This window comes from Elephas maximus, chromosome X, assembly GCF_024166365.1.
Source record: "Elephas maximus indicus isolate mEleMax1 chromosome X, mEleMax1 primary haplotype, whole genome shotgun sequence".
NCBI classification, from domain to species: domain Eukaryota; kingdom Metazoa; phylum Chordata; class Mammalia; order Proboscidea; family Elephantidae; genus Elephas; species Elephas maximus.
The window spans coordinates 79,839,652-79,853,024 of record NC_064846.1 but is presented as its reverse complement, the minus strand read 5'-3'; the positions used below and the strand labels follow the sequence as shown (position 1 = coordinate 79,853,024).

General features: G+C 38.4%; 1 protein-coding gene across 1 annotated transcript in view; it reads right to left on the bottom strand.

Moving 5' to 3' along the window:
- Positions 1–13,373, bottom strand: part of POF1B (POF1B actin binding protein) — a 110,120-nt gene that overhangs the window by 15,220 nt on the left and 81,527 nt on the right. The window contains exons 12-15 of the mRNA XM_049873282.1: positions 12,090–12,242; positions 11,711–11,830; positions 4,013–4,141; positions 3,097–3,179 (exon numbers count right to left, since the gene is read on the bottom strand). Coding sequence (XP_049729239.1) covers positions 3,097–3,179; positions 4,013–4,141; positions 11,711–11,830; positions 12,090–12,242 — 485 coding nt within the window. The remainder of the gene's footprint in view (positions 1–3,096; positions 3,180–4,012; positions 4,142–11,710; positions 11,831–12,089; positions 12,243–13,373) is intronic.

The window sequence follows — 13,373 nt, the reverse complement described above, 5'->3', positions numbered from 1 at the left end:
TGCTAATTTTTCATGTATAGAAACCTGGCTGATTTTTGTGTGTTAACCTTGTATCCTGCCACTTTGTTGAATTACTTCACTAGTTCTAGTAGCTTCCTTGCAGATTCTTTGGGGTTCTCTATGTATAGGATCATGTCATCAGCAAACAGGGATAATTTTATTTCTTTTTTTTATTTGGATACCTTTTCTTTCTTTTTTTTTTTTATGGAAGTGCAAATCAAAACCACAATGAGATATCACATCACACCCACTGTGATGTCTATGATTTTTTTTAAAAGGAAAACAACAGGTGTTGGCATGGATGTAGAGAAACTGAAACTCTTGTCCATTGCTGGTGGGATTGTAAAATGATACAGCCACTATGGAAAACAGCTTGGAGACTTCTCAAAAAGTTAAACTTAGAATTCCATATGACCCAGCAATTCCACTCCTCAGTAAATACCCAAGAGAATTGAAAGGAGGGACTCAAACATATACTGTATATGAATGTTTGTTGAAGCACTATTAACAATAGCCAAAGGTGGAAACAACCTAAATATCCATCAACAGATGAATAAACAAAATATTGTGCATACATACAATGGAATATTTACTCAGCCAGTAAGAGAAATGAAGTCCTGATACATGCTACAACTTGATTATTCTTGAAAACATTATGCTGAATGAAATAAGTCATTGTCAAAAGGACAAATATTGTATGAGCCCACTTATATGAAATATCTAAAATAGGCAAGTGGAGGTGGGGCCAAATTACCAGAATAGACAGATGCTTCTGGCAAGCCCTCTTACAACAAAGACCCCTAAAAACAAGTGAAACAAGTATATTTATGGCAAGCTAGCAGCCCCAAACATCAAAGGCAACATTAAAAAACGAACTGAGGGGCAGGGGAAGGAAGAGACGGCTCTCAAGTGGAGAAGAGTTACCGAACCTGAATCGCAGGGAGCACTCAGGCACCATTTCTGGGAGCGGCTGCCGTGGGCTGGTGCTAGCGTTTGGCCACAGTTTCCTCAAGGAGAAGCAGCCAGCCACATAGCCTACTCACACCTCTGGAACCAGAGAACGGTGCTTGGCAAAAACTAAGTACTTGCGTATATTTTACTCCACCCTCCCTGCCCACAAGCAGGCTTCAGTGGCTGTTGATTTCCCTGGGCCTGAGATAGGCCCTGTTGAGCACCTAGAGCCATCCTCTAGGCCCTGGAGAAGGAATAAATTTGCAATTGGGGGAAAAGATAATTTGCCAGTTCCACTAACCAGGGGAGCTCAGGACAGAAGCAGCTCCTGTCCAGGCATAAATGGTCCGTGGACTTTGAGTACCTTTCCCCTCTGCATGGACCTGCGTAGGCCTGTTTCAGGAGGATAGGCCCTTGTTGGCAGACTACAACTGTTTCAGCTGTGCGGTGGAAAGGTGGGTGCTTGATGTTTGACACCTCTTTGCCTATTAAACACGGTCGTCACCTACCTGCAGCAGGGGCCTAAGGACTGGTGGCTCCACTCAGGTCACCCAGCCACCCGTGACAGGGGTCCAAGGATAACTGGTACCTCCCAGTCCTTACAACCAAAAACATTGGGTGTCCGTGGTCTGTCTGCAGAACCCACCCACCTGTACGCTCTAGGGAACAGGGACATGCTTTTCTCAGAGACCCTTGGGGGATGATTTTCAGCCTCCTGCCTTGTTCAGAGCATGACCCCCTGCCGCAACCAGATACCAGTACCTACACCAATCACCCCTGCCCCTCTAAGACTGCAGGACAGAGCCTGTACCACATGCTTGATGATCAGCTACCTGGACACCTGAGTTGAATTCATACAAGAAAAGTGAATGGACTCCTAGACTGATATACCTGATAATAGCTCTAGCCATCTGGGGACAGGACACCAGAGCTCCAAAGGTGAAAATAATCAAGATAGCTCATTCAAGCAACCCATAGGGGTATACCAAAACAAAACAAAGCAAGAAGCTACAAAACAGTAAGCAAGCATAAACTAATACAATAACTTATAGATGGCTCAGAGACAACAGTCAATATCAAGTCACATAAAGAAACAGGCCATGATCACCTCAACAGGCTCTCAAAACAAAGAATCCAGGGATCTTCTAGATGAAAGTGCATTCCTGGAATTACCAGACGCAGAATACAAAAGTTTAATATACAGAACCCTTCAAGACATCAGGAAGCAAATGAAGCAATACACAGAACAAGCCAAGGAACACACAGATAAAGCAACTGAAGAAATCAGAAAGATTATTCAGAAACATAATGAAAAGTTCAATAAGCTGGAAAAATCCATAGACAGACAGCAATCAAAAATTCAGAAGATTAACAATAAAATTACAGAATTAAAATAGACAAGGGTATCGAGTTCAAAGTTTATTGGTTACTAGAGATCGTAGGATGGGGGAAAAAGGTCGCCAGTGCTTAGGAGGCACTGAACTGTCAAGAATGATGGAAATTTTGAGTAGCGGCATCTGGGGTCTTAAAAGCCTGCGAGTGGCCATCTAAGATGCTTCAATTGGTCCCAAGCTACTTGGAGCAAAGGAGAATGAAGAACACCAAAGACACAAGGAAAATATTAGCCCAAGAGACAAAAGGGTCAGATAAACCAGAGGCTCTATCAGCCTGAGACCAGAAGAACTAGATGGTGTCTGGCTACCATCAATGACTGCCCTGGCAGGGAACACCCTTCCTGAGAACGATGCCTACATGAAAAAGAGGAGAGCCAAGAGATGGAGAGAAATTTCTCAAGACATAATTTGAGCACATGAATCCATATAGACTCCAACCAATTTCAATAAAACAAATCAATTAATTCCCAGTTTGATTTGGGTAACTAATACAATTTGTTAAACAATATATTACTTTGTTTCTCATTTCCGTAGTGTTTAATATATTGTTAATACAGGAAAGGTTTCCTACAGAATTATATTGGCCATAACAGAAAACTCTTTTTGTGAATATTCATTCTTCAGTAGAATTATTGACCAACAGAAAACACCAAACTCTGTCTAGGGGGTGTGCATATCAATTAAATGTGCAATAATTTGGATTATAAAATAACCAAATCAACATTCAAATTTTATTATAAAAGTACATTACTTTTTAGTGGTAATAGTAGTCCTTCCACCACTGGTGAGTTGGTTATGAGATGAATACATTTCTTGTCTTAATTTGGAGAGTTCCTTATAAATAAATGGGACATAATTATTTGGAGAAAAGCAGGAACATGAGGTAAAAAGTATGTTCTGTTTTTTTTTTTTAACAAGGCTAAGAAAAAAATTGCCCCATTTTCCTTCCTTTATAGCCTGAGGCAAAAACATTATAACCCCATTTGTTGAATACCAGATAGTCTTGTTTCAGGGTACCTAACAAGTTATACTGTATGCCTTTTGCAGAAATCCACTAACTAGTGTAGAATTTCTATACTTGGGAGATAACACGAAAGTGACTAGGTACAGTTCTCAAAACAAAGATGTGAAAGTTCTGTCCTAAAACACTTGAAAGTATGGCAATGGCACAAAAGTATTGTAGCTTAAATATGGAATCAGTTGTTGATTCCTAACAGAAAGCCTACCACTGAAATTTACTACAAGCACCATTTGTTCAGTAACAGCAATATAATATGAGACACCATTTTTTGGTAGTTCTTTCAGTATTTCCTGCATGGCAGATACTGGGCTACATAAAGGAAGACTATAACACAGTTCCTTGCTGAAACAGCTCATAATCTAGTAATGAGCTCACAGTCTTATTGGTAGTTCCACTACTGATGAGATATAAAATTAATGTCTTAAAAATATCCATTGTACAATAGCACTTATTTTCTGCTTCAATTCTAGCTTTCATTTGAATTATTTCTCTTGAAATATGAATCTTCTACTTATTCACAAGTACTTATGTTCTACTTCATGTAATAAAGTGAGTCATGGAAATGTACCTTTTTTCTAGTTCATGAGAAGTATTTATGTTACAGGATCACATTGTTTCTTTCCACACCCACCACTTTTTTTCTTACCTCTGACTGACGTTTTATAAGTGCATCTTTCTCTTCCAGCAAACTTGTCAGTTCATGAAGCTTGAATTGGAAATCACTGCAACTTCCTTCTCTTCTAGAAACGTCTTTTTGATACTGGTTTAATTGGGTCTAAGGAATTAAAAAGGAATAAGCATTATTATGATAGCATCTCACCAAGCATCTGTCAGTTTGTCTTACTGTAGTGGCTTACATGTTGCTGTGATGCTGGAAGCTATGCCAGGGATATTTCAAATACCAGCAGGGTCACCTGTGGTGGACAGGTTTCAGCAGAGCTTCCAGACTAGAAAAGACTGGGAAGAAAGATCTGGTGGTCTACTTCTGAAGAAAATTGGCCACTGGAAACCTTATGAATAGCAGCAGAACATTGTCTGACATAGTGCTGGAAGATGAGCCCCTCAGGTTGGAAGGTACTCAAAATAAGACTGGGGAAAAGCTCTCTCTTCAAAGTAGAGTAGGCCTTAATGACGTGGATGGAGTAAAGCTTTTGGGACTTCCATTTGCTGATGTGGTATAGCACAAAATGAGAAGGAACAGTTGCAAACACCCATTAATCATCAGGACATGGAATGTACAAAGTATGAACACAGGAAAATTGGAAGTAGTTAAAAAATGAAATGGAGCACATAAAGATCAATATCCTTAGCATTAGTGAGCTGAAATGGACTGGTATTGGCTGTTTGGAATCAGACAATCGTAAGTCTACTATGCTGGGAATGATAAATTGAAGAGGGATGGAGTCGCACTCATCATCAAAAAGAGCATTTCAAGGTCTATCCTGAAGTACAACACTGTCAGTGATAGGATAATATCCATACACCTACAAGGAAGACCAGCTAATATGACTATTATTCAAATTTACATACCAACCACTAATATGAAAGAAGAGGAAATTGAAGATTTTTATCAACTTCTGCAGTTTGAATTAATTTTATCAACTTCCGCTTAGATTGATAATTACTAGTGATTGTAATGAGAAAGTTGAAAACAAAGAAGAAGGATCAGTAGTTGGAAAATACGGCCTTGGTGATAGAAATGATGCCAGATATCGCATGATAGAATTTTGCCAGACCAACGACTTCTTCACTGCAAATACCTTTTTTTCATTAACATAAATGGTGACTATACATGTGGACCTCACCAGGTGGAAAATACAGGAATAAAATTGACTACATCCGTAGAAAGAGACAATAGAAAAGCTCAATATCATCAGTCAGAACAAGGCCAGGGCCTGAATGCAGAACAGACCATCAATTGCTCATATGCAAGTTCAAGCTGAAATTGAAGAAAATTAAAACTAGTCCATGAAAACCAAAGTATGACCTTGAGTATATCCCACTGGAATTTACAGACCATCTCAGGAATAGATGTGAACACTAATGATGAAACACCAGACGAGTGGTGGGATAACATCAAGGACATCATACATGAAGAAAGCAAAAGGTCATTAAAAAGACAGAAAAGAAAGGAAAGACCAAAATGAGTGTCAGAAGAGACTCTGAAACTTGCTCTTGAACTTACAGCAGCTAAAACAAATGGAAGAAATGGTGAAGTAAAAGAGCTGAACAGAAGATTTCAAAGAGCGGCTTGAGAAGACAAAGTAAATTATTATAATGAAATGTGCAAAGATCTGGAGTTAGAAAACCAAAAGGGAAGAACACACTTGGCATTTCTCAAGCCGAAAGATCTGAAGAAAAAATTTAAGCCTTGAGTTGCAATTTCGAGGGATTCTATCAGTAAAATATTGAAAGACTCAGGAAGCATAAAAAGAAGATGGAAGGAATATGCAGAGTCACTGTACCAAAAAGAATTGGTCAACGTTCATTCAGGAGGTAGCATATGATCAAGAACCGTTGGTAACAAAGGAAGAGGTTCAAGCTGTACTGAAGGCATAGGCAAAAAACAAGGCTCCAGGAATTGACGGAATACCAATTGAGATGTTTCAACAAATGGATGCAGCCCTGGAGGTGCTCACTCATCTATACCAAGAAATTTGGAAGACAGCTACTCCGCCAACCGATTGGAAAAGAGCCATACTTGTGCTCATTTCAAAGAAAGGTGATCCAACAGAATGTGGAAATTATTGAACAATATCATTAATATCATGCATAAGTAAAATTTTGCTGAAGATAATTAAAAAATGGTTGCAGCAGTGCATTGACAGGGAACTGCCAGAAATGCAACCCGGAGTCAAAAGAGGGCATGGAATGAGGGGTATCATTGTTGATGTTAGAGGAATCATGGCTGAAAGCAGAGAATACCTGAAAGATGTTTACCTGTGTTTTATTGACTGTGAAAAGGCATTTGACTGTGTGGATCATAACAAATTATGGATAACATTGTGAAGAATGGGAATTCCAGAACACTTAATTGTGCTCACAAGGAACCTGTGCATAGACCAAGAGGCAGTTGTTTGAAGAGAACTAGGGGATACTGCCTGTTTTAAAATCAGGAAAGGTGTGCATCAGGGTTGTATCCTTTCACCGTACTTATTCTACCTGTATACTGAGCAAATAATCTGAGATCAACTATATGAAGAAGAACGTGGCCTCAGGATTGGAGGAAGATTTTAACAACCTGAGATATGTATATGACACAACCACAGCTCTTAACCACTGCACTCCAGGGCTGCAGTCAGTGACAAAAGAACAAATATTGTATGATCCCACTTACATGAAATATCTAGAACAGGCAAGTGTATAGAGACAAAAGGCTATTCGTGGTTACCAGAGGCTGGGGGAAGAGGAAATGGGAGTTACTGCTGAAGGTTTATTGAGTATCTGTTTGAGATATGGAAAACTTTTGGAAATGGATAGTGGTGATGCTACACAACATGGTGAATGTAATTAATGTCACCGAGTTGTACACTGAAAAAAGGTTAAAATGGAAAACTTTTTGCTATATATATTTCACCACGATAAAGTTAAAAAGAAAGTTCAGCCCCTTGAAGGGAATGTACAATGTTGCAACTACTTTGGGAAACAATGTGGCAGTTACTTGAAAAGATAAACCCAGTAATTATACTCCCAAGAGAAATGAAAACATATGTCCACACAAAAACTTATACAGTAATGTACATAAATGTTATTAAAAATAAACAAAAAATAGAAACAACCCAAATGTACATCAGCTGGTGAATGATAAACAAATAGTGGCATATCCATACAAAGGAATATTATTTGGCCATAAGAGGCATACTGATATATGCTACAACATGGATGAACCTTGAAAACATCACGTTAAGTAAGAGAAGCCAGTCACGAGAGGTCAACATATTGTATGATTCCATTTGTATAAAATTTCCAGAAAAGGCATATCTATAGAGAAAGTAGATTTATGCTTGACAGGGGTGGAGGAGTGAGCGTAGAATGGAGAGTCACTGATAATAAGTATGGGACTTCTCCTGTGGGGTGGATTGTGGTGATGGTTGTACAACTCTTCGACTATACTAAAAAATCATTGAATCGTACACTTTAAATGGGTGAATTGCATGTTATGTGAATTACGTCTCAATAAAGGTGTTATTAAAAATAAAAAAGAAATTAGCATTATTATAATCCTTGTTTACAAATTAGTTACCTGAATTCCAGTGAGGTTAAGTGACACAAAGTCACACAGCTAGTTACAAGATGAAGAACAAAATACCAATAGTTATGACCTTTGACAGAATTTTGTGAATGTAAAAAATGGATTGAAATACCAATTAGGAATTCTTCCATTTTCTGAAAGATACTTTGCTCTTTTGAGGTAGGCATTACCTAAGTAACAGTCCTGGGCCACAAAAATTAAAATAAAGTTAAGAAATCAGGAGCTTTGTTGTTGTTGTTGTTAGGTGCCATTGAGTTGGTTCTCACTCGTAACGACCCTATGTACAGCAGAACGAAACACTGCCCGGTCCTGCGCCATCCTCACAATCGTTGTTATGCTTAAGCCCATTGTTGCAGCCACTGTGTCAATCCATCTCATCGAGGATCTTTCTCTTCTTTGCTGACCCTCTACACTACCAAGCATGATGTCCTTCTCCAGGGACTGATCCCTCCTGACAACATGTCCAAAGTATGTAAGATGCAGTCTTTCCATCCTTGCTTCTAAGGAGCATTCTGGTTGTACTTCCAAGACAGATTTGTTCATTCTTTTGGCAGTCCATGGCATGTTCAATATTCTTCTCCAACACCACAATTCAAAGGCGTCAATTCTTCTTCGGTCTTCTTTATTCATCATTCAGCTTTCACATGCTTAGGAGCTGACTGAAACCACCATGGCTTGGGTCAGGCACACCTTAGTCTTCCAGGTGAAATCTTTGCTTTACAACACTTCAAAAGAGGTCTTTTGCAACAGATTTGCCTAATGCAACGCGTCTTTTGATTTCTTAACTGTTGCTTCCGTGGGCGTTGATTGTGAATCCAAGTAAAATGAAACCTTCAGCAACTTCAGTCTTTTCTCCATTTATCATGATGCTTCTTACTGGCCCAGTTGTGAGAATTTTCGTTTTCTTTATGTGGAGGTGTAATCCACACTGCAGGCTGTGGTCTTTGATCTTCATCAGTAAGTGCTTCAAGTCCTCTTCACTTTCAGCAAGCAAGGTTGTGTCGTCTACATTAACACAGGTTGTTAATGAGTCTTCTTCCAATCCTGATGCCCCATTCTTCTTCAAATAGTCCACCTTCTCAGATTATTTGTTCAGCATAGAGATTGAATAAGTATGGTGAAAGGATACAAGCCTGATACACACCTTTCCTGACTTTAAACCACGCAGTATCCCCTTGTTCTATTCGAACAACTGCCTCTTGATCTATGTACAGGTTCCTCATGAGTACAATTAAGTGTTCCAGAATTCCCATTCTTCAGAATTTTCTCCATAATTTGTTATGATCCGCACAGTTGGATGCCTTTGCATAGTTGATAAAACACAGGTAAACATCTTTCTGGTGTTCTCTGCTTTCAGCCAGGATCCATCTGACATCAGCAAAGATATTCCTGGTTCCATGTCCCCTTCTGAATCCAGCTTGAATTTCTGGCAGTTCCCTGTGGATATACTGCTGCAGCTGCTTTTGAATGATCTTCAGGAAAATTTTACTTGCCTGTGATATTAATGATACTGTTTGATAACTTCTGCATTTGGTAGGATCACCTTTCTTGGGAATAGGCATAAATATAGATCTCTTCTAGTCGGTTGGCCAGGTAGCTGTCTTCCAGATTTCTTGGCACAGATGAGTGAATACTTTCAGTACTGCATCCATTTGTGGAAACATCTTGATTCATCAATTCATGGAGCCTTGTTTTTCGCCAATGCCTTCAGTGCAGCTTGGACTTCTTCCTTCAGAACCATGAGGTCCTGCTCATATGGTACCCCTTGAAATGGTTGAACATTGATGAATTCCTTTTGGTATAGTGACTCTGTGTATTCCTTCCATCTTCTTTTGGTGCTCCCTGAGTCGTTTAATATTTTCCCCATAGAAGCCTTCAATATTGCAATTTGAGGCTTGAATTTTTTCTTCAGTTCTTTCAGCTTGAGAAATGCAGAGCGTGTTCTTCTCTTTTGGTTTTCCATCTCCAGGTTTTTGCACGTCATTATAGTACTTCATTTTGTCTTCTCGAGTGGCTCTTTGAAATCTTCCCTTCAACTCTTTCACTTCATCATTTCTTCCTCAAGAGCAAGTTTCAGAGTCTTCTGACATCCAGTTAGGTCTTTCCTTTATTTTCTCTCTTTTTAATGACCTCTTGCTTTCTTCATGGATGATGGCCTTGGGTCATTAGTGTTCAATGTGTCAAATCTATTCTATACTCAAGATTGTACTTTGGCTGTTGTCGACTTGTTTTAATTTTCTTCAGTTTCAACTTGAACTTGCATATGAGCAATTGATGTCTGTTCTGCAGTCAGCCCCTGGCCTTGTGTCGAGTGATGATATTGAGCTTTTCTATCGTCTCTTCCCACAGATGTAGTCAATTTGATTGCTGTGTATTCCATCTGGCAAGGTCCAGGTGTATAGTTGCCATTCATGCTGGTAAAAAAAGGTACTTGCAATGAAGAAGTCGGTGGTCTTGCAAAATTCTATCATGTGATCTCCGGCATCATTTCTATCATCCAGGCCATATTTTCCAACTACCGATCCTTCTTTGTTTCCAACTTTCACGTTCCAATCTCCAATAATTATCAATGCATCCTGACTTCCTGTTTGATCAATTTCAGACTGCAGAAGTTGGTAAAAATCTTCAGTTTTTCATATTTGGTCTTAGTGATTGGTGCATAAATTTGAATAATAGTACTATTAACTGGTGTTCCTTGTAGGCTTATGGATATTATTCTATCACTGGTAGCACTGTACTTCAGGATAGATCTTGAAATGTTCAACAGCATATAGGGCTGTCGTAAGTTAGAATCAACTCAATGGCAATGTTTTTTTTTTTTTCCTCTTCAGGTTGTTGTTCCCAGCATATGAGACCATATGATTGTCTGATTGAAAATGGCCAATACCAGTCCATTTCAGGTCACTAATGCCTAGGATATCAATGTTTATGTGCTCCATTTTATTTTTGATGCTTTCTAATTTTCCTAGATTCATACTTCGTACATTCCAGGTTCCAATTATTAATGGATGTTTGCAGCTGTTTCTTCTCATTTTGAGTAATGCCACATCAGCAAAGGAAGGTCCCGAAAGCTTGACTCCATCCACGTCATTAAGGTCAACTCTACTTAGAGGAGGTAGCTTTAGGTTCCTTCGAATTATCGAAAACTCAACACTAAGAACTAATATTAAATTGTGAGTTGAAGTGCACAAAATATTCCTCCTTCATGCCTTATCTCAGTCCTCACAGCAGCCTTGTGAGTAAAACATCGTTATAACCCTCATTTACAAAACAGGTAAATGAGTTCCAGAGAAGTTAAGCGATTCAAAATCACATGGTTAGTAAGTAAAATAGCTGCACCTCCAAGATCTTCTGACTCCAAGTCCTGTCCACTTTCCACTTTGCCACATTATGTTTGCATAGATGGCCACTTTGGGGGTGAAAAAGGAACCAGTGGATGAAATCTGCTAGAAGAGTTTGGTAGACTTTTGAACAAATTATGCTTTGTCTTGTTTTGTTTTGGTAAAGTTTGTACAGTGATATTATACAGAAAAAAAATCTGTGGTCAGTTTGTCCATTAAAATATTGAAGTATATTTGATTACATTTGGAAAGCAATAAATTAGCGGTTGGACCAACTCAACCTAGAATTACAAAACAAGGCAGTGTATACTTATTCTAGAAAATATCATCCTAATTTTGCTGCCATTTACAGGTACTTAAAATTCAACACAGTTCCTTGTTTTATTCTCTTGTTTAAAAAGTCCTTGATAAATATCATCCTTCAAAGTTAAGTGCGGATTTTTGTGAATCCAACCGTGGCTCCTCTGGATAATCTGGACGGTTGCTCTTGCTTTTGTAAGTGTGCTTCAGGCAGAGATCATAAAGCCCTCCCCAAAAAAGACAAAGAACCCTGAACTTAATGTCTTCTTTTACTTTCCTAGAAAAGGTTAAGGAAAATTAGAAAACAGTTTAGCACTAACATTCTGTACACATTTAAAGCAAAACGTTCCATGGCATATTCCTAATTGGTAGCTTTAAACTTGAAACCATCATTCTCTTGTTAGAAAGTTTGTGCTGACACGTGTATTTATGCACTGTAGGATAAACATACCCTTAATTTGCAGATTTCTCTATCTTTCTCAATGCTCAAGTTTTTTACCATCTCCATGTAATGACTGCCAATCTCATCCATTTTTGCCTGCAGCATTGGGCCTGTGTGAGTCTCAGAAACCTACACAAGACAAAATAACTTTCTGTAATTGGATCGTTATGAATAAAATACATATATTATAAGACTTACTATGAGATGAAAATATGTAATTAAATAAGACATTGAAATAATGAAAGTGATTTTTAGGAAGCATATTATACAGCACAAATGGAAGTGAGATAAGACCTGACTGTGCGTGAGGCCATCAGAAAGCAGTCCATGTATTTCCTTAAGATTAATGAATATATATATACACATATATAATACAAAATTTTAATACCTGCACTCTAAGGTTTTTATTCTCTTGTTCTAAATTACGTTTACAGTATTCTAGTTCTTTTAGTCTATATTCCATGTCAGACAGTGTATGTCGAAGAGAGAGATTGTTTTCTTCCAGTGCCTGGCATTTTGAGCTTGAGTCTTGAAGTCCTTGCTGTAAGAAAGACACAAGAAACTAAGACAAATGCATTCTACTTTTTTAGGGGGTAAAGGTGCACTTTTGGCTGATTCATTCAGTTAAATCAAGCAAATATTTTTCATGCCCAGTTTTCGTATATACTTGCCCCTAGATGGTAAGTTGAATCAGCAATGCAAGATATTACATTCATGCCCCTGGTCTCACTTGGCTATCTTGTACAAGAAGGAATCAGAACTAGATGAATTTTCAGTATCCTGTTTAGCAATCTGGTCCCCGCTACCCTTTGACAATACAGTAACACCAAAATGACCATATGCCTCATTGTTTATGTGATGATTGGAAACTCAACAAGAATTTGGGACCATCGTGGGAGTGAAGATTAGGAAGGGGTGAGACTTAGAGATTCATTGCAATTTCCTAGGAATCATCTCTGCTTAGATATCTGGAAAAGTTCTCTAGAGTTCATTTATTCATTTATTCATTGTGAAAACACATTTTGAGGCCCCCCAATTTTTTTTCATCGACATGGTAGTAGACCGAATGAGTGAGTTAATCTAGATTTTTGGTATTTTACAATTCTTGTCACCCAAAAGCACACATAATTGTACATTGTATATACTTTATATCTAAAATATATAAGGTTATCTGTCATGATTTTATCCATTCACTGTACTTATTCAATCTGTATGCTGAGCAAATAATCCAAAAAGTTGGACTACATGAAGAAGACCGGGCATCAGGACTGGACGAAGACTCATTAACAACCTGCCATATGCAGATGACACAACCTTACTTGCTGAAAGCCAAGGGAACTTGAAGCACTTACTGACAAAAATCGGAGACTACAGCCTTCAGTATGGATTACATCTCAACATAAAGAAAACAAAAATCCTCACAACTGGGCCAATAAGCAACATCATGTTAAATGGAAAAAATAATGAAGCTGTCAAGGATTTCATTTTATTTGGATTTGCAATTAATGCCTATGGAATCAGCAGTCAAGAAATCAAACAACATATTGCTTTGGGCAAATCTGTTGCAAAAGACCTCTTAAAAGGGTTAAAAAGCAAAAGATGTCACTTTAAGGACTAAGATGCACCTGGCCCAAGCCATGATATTTTCAATCGCCTCGTATGTATGTGAATG